General features: G+C 39.5%; 1 protein-coding gene across 1 annotated transcript; it reads right to left on the reverse strand.

Moving 5' to 3' along the window:
• Positions 1-6,018: 6,018 nt before the first annotated feature.
• LOC114359173 (uncharacterized) lies at positions 6,019-12,902 on the reverse strand. The gene is made up of 3 exons (XM_028313456.1): positions 11,500-12,902; positions 9,924-10,184; positions 6,019-6,228 (listed from the first exon to the last, which is right to left on the reverse strand). The coding sequence occupies exons 1-3, from the start codon at positions 12,526-12,528 to the stop codon at positions 6,019-6,021; spliced, it is 1,500 nt and encodes a 499-aa protein (XP_028169257.1). The 5' UTR covers positions 12,529-12,902.
• Positions 12,903-13,799: the final 897 nt, after the last annotated feature.

The raw sequence follows: 13,799 nt of genomic DNA on the forward strand, positions 1-13,799 counted from the left end.
CACGCAAAATCTACTGAACGGGCTAACATATAGGCTATAATTTATGACGATCTGTGACATATTAAATTTCACGTGGGTGAAGCCGCGGGCAAAAGCTAGTTTGATATAATATTATGTAGAATGTTCATTTCGAATAAAAATGATAGTAGAGTACTTAGTAGATAATAAATGATTGCTAATTTTATAAATGTTCATTAAATGTGTGTTAACATATTTTAAATTTTTTGTCAAATCTATCAAATAAAGATTATTATTAGAATTTGAATCCCTATCTTCTACCCATTTTAATAAAAAATATGTAGCGCCCCTATCCTTTCATTTGGAAAGTAAATGAGCGAGTTGCCGCCGTTACAGTTCAGTGATACCAACGAGCAAAACGTTTTCCTTAAAAAATATGTATGATTATTTATATTAGTTTTAGGGCTATCTTTACGTAGCGTGAAAAGAATTATAAATGAGGATTTCACGAATTTTTTTTTTTAATATTCGAAGAAACATAAAATTTGACTATTTATATCAAGATTCAGCTTATGACCGCAGTCTGTGGAGGAACACTATTATGTGGTCACGATCCTCATCAGTCATCAGTGAGGGATCGAGGCGGAAGACACGTATCTAGGGGTCTCTTAAAGGTAATCTTCAAAGATTCAATAAAACATTAATTACTAATCAAATTGTTGTTTTAATTTTTGGACTTCAGCATCATGTCCACCATCACCTACACCTGAGCCACTTGAGCAAACACTTTTGAAGAAATGAAGCTAATAAGTAGATAAGTAGGTACCATTGTTCTCTCAAGTACCAACTGACGTCAAGATCCCATACATTTTGGCTGAAGAACTGACGTAGAGGTGCGCGCCGAGTTAAAAAAAAGAAAAAAAGCAAAATTGTGGATTTTTAGGGTTCCGTAGCCAAATGGCAAAAAACGGAACCCTTATAGATTCGTCATGCCTGTCCGTCCGTATGTCACAGCCATTTTTTTCCAAAACTATAAAAGCTATACTGTTGAAACTTGGTAGGTAGATGTATTCTGTGAACCGCATTAAGATTTTGATGCAAAAATAAAAAAATAATAATAAAAATTGGGGGCTCCCCATACTAGAACTGAAACTCAAAATTTTTTTTCCATCAAACACATACGTGTGGGGTATCTATGGATAGGTCTTCAAAAATGATATCGAGGTTTCTAAAATACTTTTTTTCTAACCCGAATAGTTTGCGTGACAGACGCTTCCAAAGTGGAAAAAAGTTGGTCCCCCCCCCCTCTAACTTCTAAAATAAGAAAATGAAAAATCTAAAAAAAAACATATGATGTACATTACTATAAAAACTACCAACGAAAATTGTTTTGAACGAGATCTAGTAAGTAGTTTTTTTTAATACCTCGTAAATCGTAAACCGCTTATTACCGCGTAATCTTTCATACTAATAACTTAAATAAAAAATAATAATTTTAATTTCATAAATCAATGGTACGGAACCCTTTGTGCGTGAGTCCGACACGCACTTGGCCGGTTTTTAAGTCATTATTAAAATTTCTTAGCGATTAAAGTCGCTTCTCAAACTAAATGGAAGAGCAGTCGCCCGGCAAGCGAAATGTCGTGGGTTCGATTCCCGCCTCAGGCAGTTTGATTTTTTCAAGTTGTTTATTCAAAAAGAATAAGTCATATTAGGTTCCGATGAAGTCTACACTCCACCCAGCTGTAGCGCCCAACCAGCTCTAAAGCCCGAAATCCACAACCAAACATGTGCTCATTATCTACTGCGGTATCAGTAGATACTCAACGTTCGAATAATCTTTAGTACCTACTACGCAAGCAATGTAAGCTGTTTATAAGTAGGTATTATGACGTCGCTGCTGTCATCATTGCTGTCACGAGCAATGTGTTCTGTTTTTGGGCNTCTCCTACAAAAATGCTACAAAAGTTATCTTGATTCAGTTGAAACTTCTATAAAACATAATGTCAAGTACTTCTTTAAATATGTCAATGGTAAAAAAGCGTCTTCTTCAATGCCCCTGACAATGAAGTATGGTAACACCATTTCCTCAAATGTTGAAGAAATANTACCTTTCGGTTGCCGGGCGACTGCTCTTCCATCAGAGCTCCTTAGGCACTAGATTTGTTCACTAATACCGTTTATCTGAAACCTGACTGTAACTAGGCAACCCTCGTCGCTTACAATTTTTTTCCTTACCATTTTTAGCTCGATTTTTCTTTTCCAACTTCAAATTACGCGTGATAATAGTGTCCTTGTCTATTTTAATATTATTATCGTGTATGGCGTCCACTCCCATCAATTTACTTTTGTCTATGGTATCCCGCTCGTTGCTCAAGGCACCCAGAACCGAACTCACAAAAGCAAGAAGAATAATTGGAACAATATACATCGTGATTTGACGAGGTTCCAGCCAGAAATAACGAATACTTGATCGTTAGCCTATCTTCGAGTCAATCAAAATTTTATAGCTTTGTTAGGTTTATTGTAACCAATTACATTTAATGTTGGTAGATGGTAGGTACACAGTCAATTAGTATAGTATGTGAATTTGAAATTAAAATTCTAGCTACACAATAAATACTACTTTAGCTTGGCCACTCACAAATGTAGACAACTGAACTGTCCCACCAAACACATTGACAGGGGGGCGCCACCAGCGTTCGACTACCTAAATTTTCCAAAGTGGCAAAAATCGGAACCAGCGATTCTGTATTGACGGTGGCGCCCCCCTGTCAATGTCACGGGTGGGACAGTTTCCATTCGTTTTAGTATTAAAAAAAACAAGTCAATACCTACATAGTTTTGAAGAAATGAAACACCAGTTGTATCAGTTTTACACATATATTGTACACTTTGCAGCAATTAACTGTAACAATTTGAATAGTATATAATATTTACATTTATATAAATATATAATTTGAACTTAAACTCGTTTTTTTACCATTACATATACATCGATCGTTCAGTTTTCAAGCCTTATCTTTAGCGAATCCTTTGGTGTATTATGATTTGCAAATTAACTTATTATTTCTATTATATACCGCATGCTTTTTGCAGATCTTAGCAACAGGTTGCTATGTACAATAGCAACGCGACTGCAGCGCCAATTAATGACAGCGTCGCGTTCATTGCAGATGGCGCTAGTTTCCATACATTAGTAACAGTCGCATTGCTATTGTTCAATTAGTAACCAATTGCTTACCCCGCCGAATTCCGTAAGATAAACTTGTCATGTGTTTTTATATCAATCCTAGTTCCTACCATTGCAATGTTATTACAGCGTGATTACCACTTAGCCTTTTTTTAATCAAGCTATTTAAATGTTAAATATCACAAATAAAAAACAATCTTAGTCTCTATTAAATGATAAAAAAACTTACGATATACATATACATAATTATATTTACATGGAATGAGAAAAAATATATTGAAAAGGTTTGCATTTTTATCTTTTTAAGGTTCGGCCAAACCAACGCGTGCGCGATGGTGATCAGACGTCGTGTATGAATTTGTATTATATTGTCTGGAGAAACAAATCATCTTAGGACAAATGGAAGGCAGACGCGCTCGGGGCAGGGCACCGACGAGATGGTCGGACGTGGTGAGGAAGACGGTGGGCGGGAGTTTGCATCGTGCGGTCCACACAGCTTATGACCGCAGTCTGTGGAGGAACACTATCTGTGGTCGCGATCCTCATCAGTGAGGGACCGAGGAAGAAGAAGAAGATGAATTTGTAGCGATGAGTTCACATCAACGTCCTGTCGCCATTGCCGACGCGACCTGCACGCGTTGGTTTAGCCGAAGCTTTAATACAAATGCAGCAGCTGACTGACTGACCACTACAGAATGGGTCAATCGAAATATGTAAATAATATTGCATCATAATTTATGTCCTAATTTAAAAAACATAGCAAAAATCTATTTACAATAAAGAGACCACAAAATTGATCTGAATACAAATTATCCAATATTTTGGCATCCTTATTCTAAGTGGTTACGACGTCTGGGGGCGTAGTGTGAGTTTACGTCAAATGCCTTCGATGTCGACCGCGTAAAAAAGTGACATTAAATGTATGACGGATTGTACGGCGCCCCTAGCGGAAACTTTCAAGAACTAACATTTTCATATATTTTTTAACGCGCTCACTTCTTCTTTTCGTGTCGACAACAAACCTACAGTGTCAGCTCAAAACTCGCTCACTAGTGAAGACTTTTGATTATAAACTCACACTCAGCGCTATGATGCTTCTACATTGGATTAGGTCAAAGTTTGGCTCAACATTTCAACTGTCTAATTGGGGGGCTGAGTCCATTAGAGAATGGTTCGAAAACACAGTAACTACACTTAAATTAGTTTTTTTTAGTACGTTTAGTTGCTGTGAAGTCGATAGATAGTCGATTGATTTGACAAACAAGTGACGTCATAGTTTGTGTTGTATGTGCAAAATCTTTGGAAGAATCGTGGCAGATATACACACAAAACATCAAAGTAGTTTTATTTGGAGAAATCATTAAAAATAAAGTCTACAATTTACTAGTATTAATCGCAAGAACTAATCTGCTGGATTATCAGTAAATGCATTACTGTAGGACGTATTTTTACACGAATTCTTTTCAAACATTTGTCCAAAAACAACCGTAGAATAAGCAAGTTTCTTCATAATTATGTACACGATTTTCTATATTCTATTCTTAGTTTGCTGTTGTGACTATATCTGAAAAAGAAAGAAACAAATGGTTATTTTTGAAAACTGAAAACGTAAAATTAGTAGTTATAGTAAGAGGAGGACAATCTATATGGAATTAAAAACGTGTTTAGGAATTGAAAGTAATTAATTTTATTCAGGGCAGCAAGGTTCTGGAATGGAGGCCGCGTACCGGAAAACGCAGCTTGGGACGTCCGCATACAAGGTGGACCGACGACATCGTAAAGGTAGCAGGGAAGCGCTGGACGCAGGCCGCTACCAATCGATCAACGTGGAAAGCATTGGGAGAGGCCTATGTTCAGCAGTGGACGACCTATGGCTGAAATGATGATGATGATGAATTTTATGGACATATTTGAAAGGATATTTAGAAAACTGCTCGTACATCGTTTCGTTTCGTTTCAGCCAAATGACGTCCACTGCTGGACAAAGGCCTCCCCCAAGGTTTTCCACAATGAACGGTTATTTACTACGGATTACGGACCGGACTATAATAACGGTTATATACCGTTACTATAGTCCGGTCGCTGAGCACGTAGAATTTCGTCCAATGACCCCAAGCTACCCATCCTTGTCGCTCGCGCGTAATTATATTGCTGTCGCGCTCGCATACTCACTGCGGCCGCCCGTCGCAACGTCGTCGAAATTCTACGTGTTCGGCGACCGGGCTTTACAAACATTCCTCACTAGCTTTCCGCCCGCAGCTTTGCCCACGTGGTATTTTGTCAGTCACAGAAAAACTTTATCGCGCGCGTCCCTGTTTCAAAAACCGGGATAAACACTATCTTATGTCCTTTCCCGAGACTCAAAGTATCTCTATGCCAAATTTCATCAAAATCGGTTCTGTGGTTTGGCGTGAAAGCGAGACATACAGAGTTAGCACGTTAGACGCACTTATAATATTAGTGTTGAGTACGTTAAGGTTGAATTTTGAATGAAAGGACTGGTGATGAGTGAAAGACACCTTGCTAGTAAGGAGATGTATTTGCGACTAAACAAAATATTGCGCGCGGCTTATCGCGCTCGAATGTGCGGCATTCAACATACCGCCCACCAAAGGACGGCTTTGCGTTATTTACAAAGGCTGTCCTTTACATAATATTCTACAATAATCATCTATGAAGTTAACAAGTTTAACATTACAATTTTGTTTCCTAATTGAGTTACAATAAGTTACAAAGTAAAGTATTTTAGCATCTATTTGACTTTACACAGTTTTTTACTTTATTATTTGATTTACGAATATTTTTAAACTAGATTTAACATTTTTAATTAATATTTTAATAAAGAATTAAATCAATCGAATTATGAATTACGACTTATCTATTGGTAATGCACATAGTTTAGACACCGATCGTTGAGTGACATGCTTGTTGCTCCACACAGTGTACACCCTGCAGACGCCGTCGGGCCCAGGGTGCTTCTCAAGCACGCGGCCGAGCGCCCACTTGCTAGGCGGCGTCTGCTCGTCTTTGAGCAATACGATGTCTCCGAGCTCAAATTCCTTCTGGCGTTTGAGCCACTTAGGGCGTTTTTGGAGTCTGGATAGATACTCAGACTGCCATCTGTGCCAGAAATCTCTAACAAGTCTCTGTGTTAATTGCCAACGCGATAGCCTATTTATGTTGACGTCACGTAAATCAGGATTAGGCACAGAAATTGGAGATTCACCTATCAAAAAGTGTCCGGGGGTGAGTGGCTCTATAACGTCAGTGTCAGTGGTATCCAACGGTGTTAAAGGTCGTGAATTTAAACACGCTTCTATTTGACATAGTGTTGTCGTCATCTCTTCAAATGTCAGGTTTGCAGTCAAAATTCTTTTTAGATGGAATTTTACTGATTTTACGCCCGCCTCCCAAAGGCCGCCAAAGTTTGGGCTATATGGAGGCACGAAGTGCCACTGCGTTCCATCGGCTGCAAGAACATTGACAAGTTCACCTGGTAGCTCTAGGCTTGCTTGCTTCCATGCTGCTGCTAGTTCTTTGTCTGCTCCGATGAAGTTGCGCCCTTGATCGCTCCATAAGTGAGTGCATTTTCCTCTCCTGGCAACAAATCTTCGGAAAGCGCCCATGAATGATTCTGATGTAAGGTCACCGACCAATTCGAGATGTATGGCCTTGACAGCCATACAAACGAATATGGCGATGTAGGCCTTGTTAGATTTTGCACCTCTGCCCTTTGACATTAATACTTGCAAAGGACCGGCAAAATCGACTCCGCTATGAAGAAATGGGCGAGCCTCGTTCACACGTTGTTTGGGTAAGTCGCCCATGAGCTGACTACGACATGCTGCCTTCTGTCTGGCGCATATGAGGCACTTGTAAATATGAGCTTTTACTTCATTTTTTGCTCTTATAATCCAATATTTACTTCTGAGATAGCAAAGCATGATTTGAATACCACCATGCAGAGTCTTTCTATGAGCTTGAGATATAATCAACGAAGTTAACTTGTTCTTTGCTCCAAGTATTATTGGATGTTTAGATTCATCGTCGAGATTAGCATTTCTTAACCTTCCGCCCACCCTGAGAATATTTTTGTCATCCAGGTAGGGGTTAAGAGATTTTAAGTTACTGTCTTTCTGTACATATCCCTTCCTTTTTAGGCTATCTATCTCTTTTGCATGTTCCTTTCCTTGTACTATTTTTATGCATTTTAACAGAGCTTCTTCTAATTCAGTTGTTGTAAATTGTTGACCTATTTCTTCTGGTTTCTTTTTGCTATTTAAAAATCGAATGCTGTAAACTATAATTCGTTGCAACTCTTCTAGTGTATCAAAGTCTTCAAAAATATCTGTCTCTTCATTCTGAGTCTTAAAATTTACTTCTATGTTTTTCTTCCTTTCAATTTCAGTTGGTATAATATTTGGTCGAGTAAATTTGATTTTATCATCTTTCAGCCATTCTGGCCCTTCCCACCATAGCCTTTGGTTTTCTATCAGTTGAGGTAAGTATTGTCCCCTAGAACCAATATCTGCTGGATTCTCTTTGGATATTACGTGAAACCATTGAGTATTGTGAAGATTGTCAAGAATTTCCACAACTCTGTTGCTGACAAAAGGTTTCCAGCGATTGGGGTTTCCAAATAACCATGATAGGACCACAGATGAATCAGTCCAAGCATACACTTGGTTGATAGAAATTCTCATGGCTTTGTGAACTTGTGTCAAAAGTCTAGCCAGCAGTACCGCACCGCAGAGCTCGAGTCTCGGTAGTGTGACTGGTTTGACGGGGGCTACTCGTGTCTTGGATGCAACGATGCCGGTGTCAATCCTACCGCTCTTCGTAACAACTCTGTAATATACTACAGCGCAATAGGCTTTGTTCGATGCATCGCAGAAGCCATGGAGTGAGAAATTTTCCATATCGTCGTCATCGATCTCGATTTGTCTATTGATATGAATTTTATCAAGATGTTCATAGCTCTGCCTCAATTTTAACCATTCGTTTCTAAGTGAACCAGTTACTTCTTCATCCCAGTCCAATTTTTCCACCCACAACTGTTGGATCAATATCTTCGCTGGAATTATTGCAGCTCCAAGCCATCCCAACGGATCAAAAAGTCTTTGGATGTCAGCTAAAATATTTCTCTTGGTAATAAACTTGGGCTCTGGTGGTAAGTTAAAATGATAATGAAATGAGTCTGTACCCATGTTCCAGGTGATTCCAAGAGTCTTCATGATACATTGGTTTGTCAACTCCTTTTTTGTATTAGCACTACGTCGCGAAGGATGTATTTCATTCATGAATTCAGTGTTGTTGGATGCCCATTTTTGAAGAACGAAACCTCCCTTCTCTAGTATTTGAGAAATTTGAGTGCTCAGCTGTAAAGATTCGGTCACTGAATCTTGAATGCATCCGCTCATACAATCATCCACGAAGAAATCCTCCTTAATGACCTTGGCTGCTGCTGGATAATTCTCTCCCTCGTCTTCGGCTAGTTGCATTAACGTTTTTATTGCAAGATAAGGCGCAGAAGATATTCCGAATGTGACTCTTAGCAAGCGATATTCTTGAATTTCGTCAGAGCTGGTTTTTCGCCAGAGTATTCTCTGAAAGTCAGTATCTTCTTTTGTAACCAGTATCTGACGATACATTTTCTCGATATCGGCCACAAAAGCGATTGACTTTGTTCGCCATCTCATTATCAGATCTCTTAAGTCATCCTGCAATTGAGGTCCCACCAGCAGTAAGTTGTTCAAAGATTTCCCGTTAGAACCTTCACACGAAGCATCGAACACTAATCTGACACTAGTCGTCTCTTTTCCTTCTCTTACGACTGGATGATAAGGTAAATATACGGCCTTTTTATTGGTCTCTTCCTTAGGAACCTTTTCCATGTGTCCAAGCACAATATACTCTTCGATAACATCATCACACGCTTTCTTCAAACTTGGATTCCTCTCCAATCTTCTCTCATATTGATGAAATCTGTGCAAAGCTGTTTCTCTTGTTTCACCAATCATTTGTAAAGGATCTTCACATTTGAACGGGAGTTTTACAATGTATCGTCCATCAGGTGACCTGGAATGTGATTTGGCGTAAATTTCTTTACACAATCTTTCTTTGGCTGTGAAATGACGTTTGTTTGATGGTTCAATGTCCCACATATTTCTCAGCATGTTGTCTACATCCAGGTGAATATGCATTGCTACGGTATCTTCGTCGGGGATCTGATCATTTATGCTGCCGAATAGTATCCAACCCAGGTTGGTTTCTTGCGCACAGGGTGTACCTGGGGGGCCTTTGATGAGATTATTCTTGAGAATTTCCGTGTAAACATCTACGCCCAACAAAATGTCGATTTTTCCTGGCACAAAGTAATTAGGATCTGCTAATGATAGTCCGTCCAAATGTGACCAATTTCTTGGTGTGATAGACTTGCAAGGCAACTTGGTTGTCAGTTGTGTTGATAATACGTACGCTTTAACATTGAGGCTGAAGTTCTTTTCACATCTCGATAAAACCTCAAGTTGGACCACATGACTGACTGACGTTTTACTAGAACCTACTCCAGTTACCGTACCTTTAACCGAAGTCTTGCGAAGCTTTAGTATTTGAGTCGCTCTCTCGCTTATGAAAGAGGCCTGAGAACCGGAATCGATCAAAGCTCTAAACATACTAACTTGCCCGGACGCACTTTTGATAGGGACTAAGGCCGTGGCTAAAAGAGCCCTTTTATACCGAGAAACAAAGTGCGAGGCAATTAACACAATACATCTTGTTCGTCCTCTGAATGTTCTTCTACATTTGTGTGCATGGATGAAAGTCCTGGTGATGGTTTCTTCTCTTCTTTGCCCGTGGACTCTTGGTTCTTCTTGTGTGAATGTAGAAGTGAGTGGTGACGTCTGCCGCAGATCCTGCGTGAAGTTTTTTGTTTGCAGTGTAATACAGGATGCCCGGCAGCAAGACAGTTGTAACAGAGTCGTTGTTCTTTAACAAATTCGCTTCTCTTATCCGGATCCAGTTTTCCAAATTCCTTATATTATACCACACAACCTTGTCGAATTACCAATAAACAAATTTAAGATACATATAAAAAACAACCCTTATGTCCAAAGGGTACAAGGTTCGAGACTATATTGATGACAAGGATGCGTGGTCAGTTCAGTCTGCACATATTTGATGTACTTAAATTTGACTTTTCTTACCGTTAGATAATTCCTGGCAATAAGTGGTGACTGAGTTTGTTCCGGCGNCGCTTTCTTCAAACTTGGATTCCTCTCCAATCTTCTCTCATATTGATGAAATCTGTGCAAAGCTGTTTCTCTTGTTTCACCAATCATTTGTAAAGGATCTTCACATTTGAACGGGAGTTTTACAATGTATCGTCCATCAGATGACCTGGAATGTGATTTGGCGTAAATTTCTTCACACAATCTTTCTTCGGCTGTGAAATGACGTTTGTTTGATGGTTCAATGTCCCACATATTTCTCAGCATGTTGTCTACATCCAGGTGAATATGCATTGCTACGGTATCTTCGTCGGGGATCTGATCATTTATGCTGCCGAATAGTATCCAACCCAGGTTGGTTTCTTGAGCACAGGGTGTTCCTGGGGGGCCTTTGATGAGATTATTCTTGAGTATTTCCGTGTAAACATCTACGCCCAACAAAATGTCGATTTTTCCTGGCACAAAATAATTTGGATCTGCTAATGATAGTCCGTCCAAATGTGACCAATTTCTTGGTGTGATAGACTTGCAAGGCAACTTGGTTGTCAGCTGTGTTGATAATACGTACGCTTTAACATTGAGGCTGAAGTTCTTTTCACATCTCGATAAAACCTCAAGTTGGACCACATGACTGACTGACGTTTTACTAGAACCTACTCCAGTTACCGTACCTTTAACCGAAGTCTTGTGAAGCTTTAGTATTTGAGTCGCTCTCTCGCTTATGAAAGAGGCCTGAGAACCGGAATCGATCAAAGCTCTAAACATACTAACTTGCCCGGACGCACTTTTGATAGGGACTAAAGCCGTGGCTAAAAGAGCCCTTTTATACTGAGAAACAAAGTGCGAGGCAATTAACACATCTTGTTCGTCTTCTGAATGTTCTTCTACATTTGTGTGCATGGATGAAAGTCCTGGTGATGGTTTCTTCTCTTCTTTGCCCGTGGACTCTTGGTTCTTCTTGTGTGAATGTAGGAGTGAGTGGTGACGTCTGCCGCAGATCCTGCATGAAGTTTTTTGTTTGCAGTGAAATACAGGATGCCCGGCAGCAAGACAGTTGTAACAGAGTCGTTGTTCTTTAACAAATTCGCTTCTCTTATCCGGATCCAGTTTTCCAAATTCCTTACAGTGACAAAGCAGGTGGTCTTCCTTACACATGCTGCAAACACGATTCATTGACGTGGTAGCAGTGAATGATCTTTCCTTTATCTTGTCTTTTGGTGCAGTTACAGGTGAAGTTAATTCCAAAGTACAGATACGGTTTTCTAAAAATGTTGTGAAGTTGTTGAATGTGGGTAATTCTTCAAAATATTCAGCACTTACATATGCTTCCCACGCTCTGTGTGATTCTTGGTCCAATTTCTGAATTACCAGAAATATAATTAATGGATCCCAAGTACCGGTGTAAATATTTAATGCATTCAGGCTTGTTAAACATTCTTTGGTGTTGTCTATCAAGGCCTTCAGTTGTGTAGGTGATTGTACATTTACTTTCTTCAAAGAAAAAAGCCTTTTCAAAATAGCATTAACGATTAGCCGTTTGTGACTGTACCTATTTTTCAGGGTGTCCCAAGCAGGTTTGTAATTCTTCTCAGTAATTTGGAAATGCTTGATTGTATTCTTCGCTTCACCGATAACACACGATTTCAGGTAATGTAATTTTTGCACATCACTAAGTCCTTTATTTGCATGGATTAGGGCTACAAATGTATCTTCAAACGATTGCCATTCCTCGTACGCGCCGGAGAATGTTGGTAAATTGATTTGTGGTAATTTGACATCTGGGGTGTAATTATCAGCGCGATCACTTGAGCTGCTCGTATTCAGTGCAGATGATTCCCCTTGCTGTTGACGTGACAGCAACGAGTCTGTCAAATCGGCCTTGAGACACGTATACACTTCTTCACATTCTCCATGCACATCATTGACAAAGTAATTCAAAGTATCTCGGTCACTTTTCGTAGTTAGCTTGAATAACGTCTGATGCGCCGTGCGAAACGAAGTCCAGTACTCATCGATGCATTGAATTTTCGCTTGTAGATAACCCTTTGTTTTTCTTGTCGTTGGACACTTTTTAAAGTTGATTTGTGCCTTCTTTATTAATTCATAAATGTCTTTGAGCTCTTCTATAGACGTTTCTATGTCTGACATTGTGAATTATGTACGTAAACTTCATTTAAAGACACTGCAATATCACTGCATTGATGTTATTTTGTTCCGTGCGTTATAATCACTTGTTTACGCCAACACGTCGCCGTAGGTATCGTAGCCGCGTAGCACCATCTGTTCGTAGCACAATAGCAAACCGGTTGGGTCGACGCGCAGGTAAAAATATGCTCGCCAGTCGATGCAAATTCTCAATTAATTTTACGCAGGAATCCGGCTCGATTTTGACCACTATGTTGAGTACGTTAAGGTTGAATTTTGAATGAAAGGACTGGTGATGAGTGAAAGACACCTTGCTAGTAAGGAGATGTATTTGCGACTAAACAAAATATTGCGCGCGGCTTATCGCGCTCGAATGTGAGGCATTCAACAGGGCTTTGGAGCTGGATTGGCACTGGTCGTGGCTTAGGCTTCATCAGTCGACAGCTTTTGAGCATCTTTTATTCGGCATTCTTCTATTTCGGTGATGACTTCTTCTTCTTCCTCGGTCCCTCACTGATGAGGATCGCAACCGCAGATAGTGTTCCTTCATAGACTGCGGTCATAAGCTGTGTGGTGATCGGAGAATGCAAATGTGATTAAATTGCCTGTTCGTCTAAAAATGATTACTACATTTTGATTTTTGCAGTACTATTAGGGTGCAGCTCAGTACGCTTTTACAGTTCTGGCATCTTTTGCTAGGCCTTCTCACTCTATGAGGCTGGCTGGATTTAGTCCTCCGTTTCTTAATTGTACTACTTTCATCTAGCTCATTTTCGCTAGGTTTGCATAGTTTTCCGTTAAATTACCCTGTCACAAATATGTAATGTGTTAGTTCAGTAGCTGTTATAGATCTAAAAATATCTTCATACTTAATCTCCAGTTCGCATGGTCTTTAGCGAATAATTAGTTGCGTAATTCTGAATATAGGATAGGTATGATACCATCATGAAAACTTGGCTAGCCTGGACTAATATTTTTACTTTTGGAAGATAAACCTAACACCAACCTGGGGCAGTTGGTCGCCCTCCCGGGACTAGAGCTGGTTTCTGGGTTTGAGGGTCATNTTAGTTAGTACATATAGATTTTATTTACAGTCGAGTCGACGCCTAACAAGCTATTTAGTCATGCATCAGTTTGAATCCAATAAATCAGAATTCGTTAGTCGCTTTGTTAAACTACCAACTAAAAGATCATGCATTTTCATGAACAATGAGGAATTAATTTCTATTGCCAAATTAAAACCGACAAAACAGTTCCAAATTATACTTGGTAAC

This window comes from Ostrinia furnacalis, unplaced genomic scaffold (assembly GCF_004193835.3).
Source record: "Ostrinia furnacalis isolate ACB-3 unplaced genomic scaffold, ASM419383v2 OfSCF4245, whole genome shotgun sequence".
Taxonomy (NCBI): Eukaryota; Metazoa; Arthropoda; class Insecta; order Lepidoptera; family Crambidae; genus Ostrinia; species Ostrinia furnacalis.